General features: G+C 50.5%; 1 protein-coding gene across 4 annotated transcripts in view; it reads right to left on the bottom strand.

The window, feature by feature from the left end:
• Positions 1 to 900: 900 nt before the first annotated feature.
• Positions 901 to 7,840, bottom strand: part of CAMSAP3 (calmodulin regulated spectrin associated protein family member 3) — a 46,977-nt gene continuing 40,037 nt past the window's right edge. For all 4 annotated transcript variants that reach the window (XM_044453674.1, XM_044453675.1, XM_044453677.1 and 1 more), the window contains 6 exons: positions 7,487 to 7,623; positions 4,919 to 5,145; positions 2,898 to 2,994; positions 2,598 to 2,716; positions 2,290 to 2,408; positions 901 to 1,437 (listed from right to left, as the gene is read on the bottom strand). In XM_044453674.1, the coding sequence (XP_044309609.1) occupies positions 1,135 to 1,437; positions 2,290 to 2,408; positions 2,598 to 2,716; positions 2,898 to 2,994; positions 4,919 to 5,145; positions 7,487 to 7,623 (1,002 nt within the window). In that variant the 3' untranslated portion in view covers positions 901 to 1,134. The remainder of the gene's footprint in view (positions 1,438 to 2,289; positions 2,409 to 2,597; positions 2,717 to 2,897; positions 2,995 to 4,918; positions 5,146 to 7,486; positions 7,624 to 7,840) is intronic.

Here is a 7,840-nt window from a genome sequence, read left to right as displayed (position 1 = left end):
TGGGCCCAGGCCTCCTCTGGTTCTTAAAAGGGACTAAAAGGAGCAAGCTACATTCACTGCCTATTTGGCCTCGAGACCAAAGCTATTGCTCGCAACTGGTAGGGGATGGGGAAGGAAGAAGAGGACGGAGCCCACTTCTTCCTGGAGTCTGCTTTGAAGGGGCAGTTCAGCTCGGGACACAGAGGCCTGCTCTGTGACAACAGCAACGGCAGGTTTCTCAACATTTAAATGGGAGTGGCCCCCTGAAACTTGTTCCATCTCACCAGAGAAACAGGCTCCTTTCTAGTAACCTGCCATCCCAGAAATGCCTGCTAAAATAGTTATCACATGTAACAGCCCTTTCCCATCCCTACACCCAATAGCCCTTGTGCACAAGGGAGTAGCCCAAAACAAAATAAAATTATCAAGAGGAAAAGACATTCAGTGAAAGACTTTGGAGGGGTCATACATACACACACGCCCAGCTCTGCGCTAGCCTACCCCATGCCAGTCTCGTATACAAATCCACCCCACCCCTCTGTTCCAAATGCAATTTGTTCCTTTTTATATACAAATAATTGAAAAATCATTAAATAGCTCCAATATATATATATGTATGTATAGTATGTATAAATATAAACAGGAACACCCAGGGAATGAGAGAACCCAGCACAGTACTCGAGAGGGCCTGGGCACCACTCCCCAGGCAAGCAGGAGTCAGAAGAAAAAAGAGAGACATTTCATTTCTCTGGCTACGGACTGACATTCAGATGGTGGCTGAAGACAGACACAACATGCAGAGCCCAGACCCCCAAGGCCCCATATGTAGGACAATGTCACTATGGCAACTCTGAGCCTTGAGCTTATCGTGGGATTTGGCAGTTTCCAGCACATCTGTCCTCCCCCCCCCCCCCCCCCATGCCAACAGCAGTCTCATCTTCAGATCAGGCACAAGAACTATGTGCAGGATTTGCAGGTGGCTCTGATCCAGCCAGAGGTAGTGCTGTTCCAGGACCTAACAGCCCTGTCTACTTGAGCCACCCATCTCAGAAGGCCGTCTGTAAGGCCCCACAGATCTAGGCTGGGCTGGCAACCTAACAGCATCTCAAAGTCCTGGCAGAAAGGAGAGAGCAGACACAGTTCTGCCAGTCCCAGCTATTTTGGGGTGCCCGGCTTCTTAGGGGTGCCCGGCTTCTTGGTCTGCCAAAGGTGGCCTTGAATGGTGAAGGCATCCACACTCATGGACATGGTCTTGCTAGGGATCTGAGTGAAGCGCTTGCGGTCAGAGCTGTACTTGTAGATGCCTTCGATCATGGCCAAAGTGATGGTGCGAGGCCCATAGCCAGCTAAACGCGTCAGTTCATCCGTCTCCGCAGACAGCGTGTAGAGTGCCCGGAACTGGCAACTCGAATCACGGAACAGAATGAGGAAGTGATTCGCTTTGCTCTTCTCAATTTCCTTAAAATGGAAGGAGGGAAAATAAGATTATTTAGTTAGGGCCTAGGTAAAACTAAAGTGAAGCAAAGAAATTCCTACAACCTTAGAACTTGCTCAAGAATAACTAGAGATTTCAGTTCTAAGTTCTTGTGAATGGTCACATCATCAAACCAGGTGAGCAAAAACAGCCACTTTGTTTCCCGCTTCCTCACAGGTAGGACATAGAGTGGTTCTGCTTTAGGCAGAGTTCCGCCGCCTCCATACTCAACCAGCACCCTGCTCAAACTCTTCACCAAGAAAGCAGGAGGTGGTGTCCAACCATTTCTGGCATATAGGTTTTTCGCCCCCTAAACAAGCCTATGAGGAATAACTACAAAGGCTTAGACAGTGGGTGAAAATAACCTGAAAGTGCTTCACCCCTTGCCATGCAAGAGACTTTGTGTGGTCTGTATCATCCCTGTGGTGGAGTTTTAAAAAGGAAAATGGAAAATAAGTCCCCATATACACAATGAAATGTCTGATCTGGCAGTACTAATCAAACATCTACAATTCCAGGAATTGCAGCCAACATTTTCTTCTTCTACACTAGGGACAAACTGGACAAACTCAAGGTAAGGTTAAACCACAGAAATTGACCAAAGCAGGAAACATGGCATATGGTGGAAGAAAAAAGTAAGCCACACGGATGTCCCACCTCTAAAGACTTTGTCCTCTGAACCGGCATGTACATTTTCCATTTTTTCTCAGCTCTACACCCCTTTACCTCATTTGACACTACACACTTGAAACATGTCCACCTGCCAGGATTCTTTAAAGAAAGCCATCTACTGAAACCGACCTCCCCTCCCCTCCCCTCCGCTCCCCTGAGCTTACTTCCAAGATGCGGTTCTTCTGGGGCTCATTGACTTTGCCAGCCAGGCAACAGTGAGATAGTGCATTGTGAATAATGTACTTATTGGACTTGGCACTGGGCTCCTTGTACAGCTTGGGTCCTGCAGAGAGAAGGTCTGTTATGTTTCCCCTGCTCCAAAGAAACACAGGCCCAGGAAAGGCATGCAGAGGTGCTCACAAATCCGTGGCATAGGCAGAAGGCGGATGGGGAGGCCCCTTGATGCACTGGGCCCATCTGCAACACCCCAGGGGGGAAGCTGGGGTTTGTGGAAGGACAGAAGGAAGTTTACCAGTGTATTCTGGAATGGAAGCAGGCGAGGAGGCAGTGGAGGCATTCTCCCAATCACGCTCCCGGCTCTGGTTTGGCAGCAACCTGCTGGGGGACATGGGCCCGGAAGGAGAAGCAGCTCTGCAAAAGAAGGAGGTCAAGCTAAGTGCTTTCCCTTGATCCCGGAGAGGTGCAGCCTTGTGTAAGCAAGGCTGACTGCCGGTTGCAGCACCCTGGCCACAGACCCTGCCCCAGTCTGGCCTGCTTGCATTAGGGCGGCAGTACCCGGCGGGCAGGCTGAAGAGAAGCATCGCGCACTCACCGCGAAGATCTCTTGATGGAAAGCGAGTTGCCAGGATCGTTGGCCACCGTCGAAAGTGAGAGAGTGGATTGAGAGTACACCTTGCTGAGCTTGGAGCCTAAAAATAATGGGCATGAAAAGGAGTTGGCAGAGCACCCTTTCACAATCGTCCACAGAGAAGGAATCTGTCATTACAGGCAGGCTGGAATGGAACAGGTGCCAGTTTTGACTGCCCAGTCAACCAGTTCACCTCTGGCTCCCTTTACAAGCCTGGATGTGAGTGTCAAGCCTGCACCTGGCTGACTTCATTGCTCCAGGAATCCAGTCCACTTCCTCAGGTTGTGCAAACACAGGAGAATCTAATCGCTAAATAAGCCGCTGCACGAGGTTCCTCCCAGGCTCCATGTTGATGGAGTCCAAAGTCAGAACAGACAGGCACAAAGTGCCTCACAAATTGGTCATTGTGGCTTAATGAAGAATCCTCCAACTCCTGGGAACCTTGACGTAGAGACCACAGGCCACCCAGACAAGTTCTGCTGCCAATTCTGTGTGGCAAAGGCACGACGACAGAAAGCTGCCTTCAGTGTCATCTCTGCCGTGGTGCGCTTCCAAAAACTGTTCTCTGGCCTGCATTTGGTATGTTTGCATTATGAGCTGTGCTCCACTTGCCCAGTAATCACCACCACCAAGTCCCCAGGGAACAGGAGCAGCCTTCGCTCCGTGAGTGGAGAAAGGGCACTCTAGAGTAATAGTACTAATAGCCAAGGTCATGCCAGGCCACTGACTGTGCAGGCAAATCCAGCAACAGGAATCTCTCTGGATCCATCCATCCATCCATCAATGTGGTGGCGAGGAGCGCCTTCCTTCAGCTTTGGCTGATCCAACAGCTGCTTCACTGGCTCCCACTTGAAGTCCAGGCCCAATTCAAGGTACTGCTACTAATTTAAAAAGCCCTGAACGGTTTGGGACCAGGATACCTGAAGTAACGTCTCCTTCCCTACACACCCTCATGCCCCTTAAGATCAGCGGGAGAGTCCTTGCTCCGGGAACCCTCCCTGAAGGAGGTACAGAGGGTGTCTACCCAGAGGAGGGGCTTCTCTGTGGTGGTGCCCAGACTATGGATTGCGCTCCCCAGAGAGCTCCACCTGGCGCCAACTCTCCATTCTTTCCAGCACCAGGTAAAGACCTTTTTATTTAGCCATCATTTTAATATTTAAAATTAATAACTTTTAATAATAATTAATAATTCTACACAGTCGCATTTTCATTCTCTTCTTTTTCTTTCTTTCCTCCCTTTTCTTTAGTTTTGAACTGTTGTTATTATTGAATGTTTTAATTGTATTTTATATTACTATTTTAACCTTTTGCAAGCCATCCTGAGGCTTGCTGCAAAGGACAGGCTAAAAATGTTATAAATAAATAAATAAACCTCTGAAAGTGGACCATTTCAATGCCCCCCCACCTATCCCTTGCAGATCTCAGGGGTTCCAGTAAGTCTAAAGTCTACCATGACAAAGGTGTGATTGTAATCACCACCATCGCTACTAGATCACGATCCACCTTCCCAGCAGTAAAACCCAAGTCCAGAACAGCTTGAAGACGGTGGGTAGACACAGCCAACCAGTCCTGTGATGGCCATGAAATCCTGAGCTGCACATAACATGGTGATTTTGGCATGGTAATTAAAATCCTCTGGCATGAGTAGCCTCCAAATCACCAGTCAGCTCAGGCAGGGAGCCTTTGAGGCAGCAGGTAAACATACCCCAACAGAATCCCCATCCAGTTTTTTGTATACCCACCATCGAGAACAGATGCTCAAAACGAGCAACTGCTGAAAAAGGCACCCGGGGGAACACCTGTGCAACAGGCCGCGTGACCACACTTTCTGGGCCTGCTCACATCCCACTGACACACCAAGGCGTCCTGCATGCCCTGCCCTCACAGGACACGGCAGCCTCATGCACAAGCCCACCCCTGCCTACAGCACATGCCCAGCTCTCTCCTTCCTTCATGCCTTCCCCGCAGCCAGCTGCAACCCTTACCAAGGAGACCTTTAACAGGGCTGCGCGCAAGGGCAGAATCGTCGCAGAAGACCGTCTTGGGCCTCCCCTTCTTCAGGGCTCGCACCGTGGTGGGCTTCTGGCGCAGCACCTTGTCTAGGTCTTCCATCAACTTGAGCTGCTGCCGCCGCTGGTACTCCTGGCGTGTGAAGTCCCCACGCCTCGGCCCCACTTCATCCTCCTGCCGGGTCCGCTCATCCGTCTGCTGCCTGCGGAAACACAGCCAAAATACCACTGAAGGGGAGCAGCAGCTACACACGCATCTGACCCACCTCACAGTTTGTTGTTCTCAGCAGATGGCGGAAGCTGCTTTCCCAACAAATCCTGAGAAACCTCAGGTGCATTCCAGGGATTCTTCAGTGCAAAAAAACTACAATAGCAGACAAGCTTCCTAGCAAGACCACCACTGCCCCTCCCCCACCATGCAGCACAACAGAGACTGTTGCCTGTGACCTGTTCACACAGGGTGACAAGAGGCCTGGCCCATGTCCTGCATAAACTGAATGTGCCCTAGAATCCACTCCAGGATTTTCTGCCAATCAATGGAGATCTGTCGCGGACCAACAGAAATTCCTGAGCAGATAAATGGACATGAAAAAGGGTTTTCTAAATGTATACACTTTGAGCAAGAGTCAGTTCGGGCAGTCTTTCCCAGCTTGGACTGCAATTTCCGTCATTCCTAGCCACTCTATTCTCTATCCTGCAAGTGGCAGACCCAGCCAGGTAGTATATCCAGGTAGGCAACTGCCTGGACGGGGACACAATATTTTTGCTCTGAATGGCGAAAATGCAAGTTTTAAAGCTTGCAACAACTCAATGATCCAAAGAAAGGACATCAGTATCTTAGCACCAGGGCAGGACTGGTGGCAGCACCACAATGAAGTGGGGCAGTTGCCAAGGGCCTGCTGGAGTTTGAACTGGGCCTTCTTGCCCTGCGTGGCTCATGGGACTGATTTTACCGGGCAGCAGTAGCAGAAAGCAGGTAGGATGCGGCCATCCTGCACTCCCAGTGTCCCTGGAGCAATGCAACGCCAACGCACCACGGCAAAGTCAGAATGGCGGCTGCGTGCAAAGCCCTGCGCAGGTCACGGTGCTGCCCCCCACCACGGTGCCATCAGCAAACCCAGTGAATGGAGGTGGGTGAGCAGATGCCTTTGGCCAAGCTCCTCCCAAGACACAGACACCACCCTCGCCGCAGAGAGTAGCTATCATTTCTTCTGACACCGATCTGAATCTTGACATGCTCGTGGAGTTGAGCTGCACCACAAACGGCAGTGCTGACGTTCGTAAATGCGCAAAAAGAAAACATCTTTAAGGGTTGGGGGATAACCCCGAATGGCTCCACAACAATTAACGGCACAGACTATTGAGTGAGGAAGAACATAAACGGTGCAAATGGAGTGCGAGGTCTGAAAATAAAGAACGGAGGAAACACACAGATGTACGACAAATCTAGAAACAAACATTTCATGGTCTGGATAGGTCAGTTCCTGGTTCACACGGAGAAGCTGTTTGTAAGTGTCCCCAGAGATGGGACAAAGAGCTGCCCACAAGCATCAGTGGAGATGTCAAATAAACGTAACCAGGACTGAACACAAATCCATCAAACATACACACATCCAAAGCACAAAAGGAGGGAGAGAAGCCCCAAGCAGGTCCATGACGACTTAGCGTGCTCCATGGCATGGAATGCTGAGTCGCAGTTGCTGGGCTGGGGCAGGTGGGGAGGGGGGGAGGGAGGGAGGGAGGGAAGGAAGGAAGGAAGCAGCACAAATGAACCCTGAAACAGAAGCAATCCATATTCAAACATTTTGTTGCAGAGCACCCCTCGTAAAGGTCTTTGAACTACCACAAGCTTCTTCTGCACTGATTATCCTTTAGCTGCATAAGTCCTATTCCGCACAGTGCTAGCACATACTTCCCCAAATGTCTGAACTGCAGTGAGAATGGCCAGGCACAACCCCAGCCTCCAGCTTAGCCAGCCAATATACCAGCATGTCAGTATCTGCGACTGATTTGGCCTACTGGAGGGGCTGGATCCAGACATAAGTCGCTGAAAAGGGTCCCCCCACCACTACCACCCTAATTTCTTCTCACAGCAGCCCTCCAGCACCCTGAAAATGGCACAGTGACTCTAGGGAAGGCAAGGGGTGAGCTGTGGGGAGGGGGGAGATCCCCCAAAATTTGACAGAGGGATCTTCCAAGAGCAGAGCCCTCCTCTCAGGCAAGGCAAAGCCTGGATCCAAGAGTCCGGGTTTAGCTTCAAGAAAAAAATCAGACACAATTCTTGGAAAGGGCTTAACAGATTTGCATCAATTAATCTCTTTATCCATTCCCAGGGCCCCAGGCAAGTCAGTGCGGCACACCTTGCAAGAGTCCATGGGGAGGAAGCAGCCCCACACCCAGCTGGGCACCAGCTACCTGATGCCAACATTCACATGCATCCTGCAGCCGAAACCAGACAGGCTGCACGCCCCCCTGCAGACACGTGAAAGGGATCGAACCAGGCTGCGGGGAGAGGCACTGTGGCTCGCCCCCGTCCTGCCTCACCTGCTCTCCTCCTTCCTCTGCTCCTTCTCTGCTTCCTGCCACTGCTTCCTGCGCCGGGCCTCCTCGCTGCGCCGCTGCTGCCTCTCCAGGAGGCTGGCACGCTTCTGCGCCATCTCCTCCTCAGCTTTCTCCTCATCCTATAGAAATACAGGACATCGCAGTACTGATAGAAGGCAAAGGCTGTAAACCCAGTCAAGATTATATGAACTTCTGGAGGGGATATGGAAATAATCAAAGTATATTATATATTATTAATTGTTATAGTATGTGAATGGTGGTAACATTGGTCTCCGGGGTGGTGGGGGCACTTTATCATTTACTTTATTATTGTGTTTTTGTTATATTAGTATTGTT

Source organism: Varanus komodoensis, unplaced genomic scaffold (assembly GCF_004798865.1).
Source record: "Varanus komodoensis strain SLA01 unplaced genomic scaffold, ASM479886v1 scaffold7_1, whole genome shotgun sequence".
Taxonomy (NCBI): Eukaryota; Metazoa; Chordata; class Lepidosauria; order Squamata; family Varanidae; genus Varanus; species Varanus komodoensis.
The sequence above is the reverse complement of the archived record's forward strand: the minus strand, read 5'-3'. Positions and strand labels throughout refer to the sequence as shown.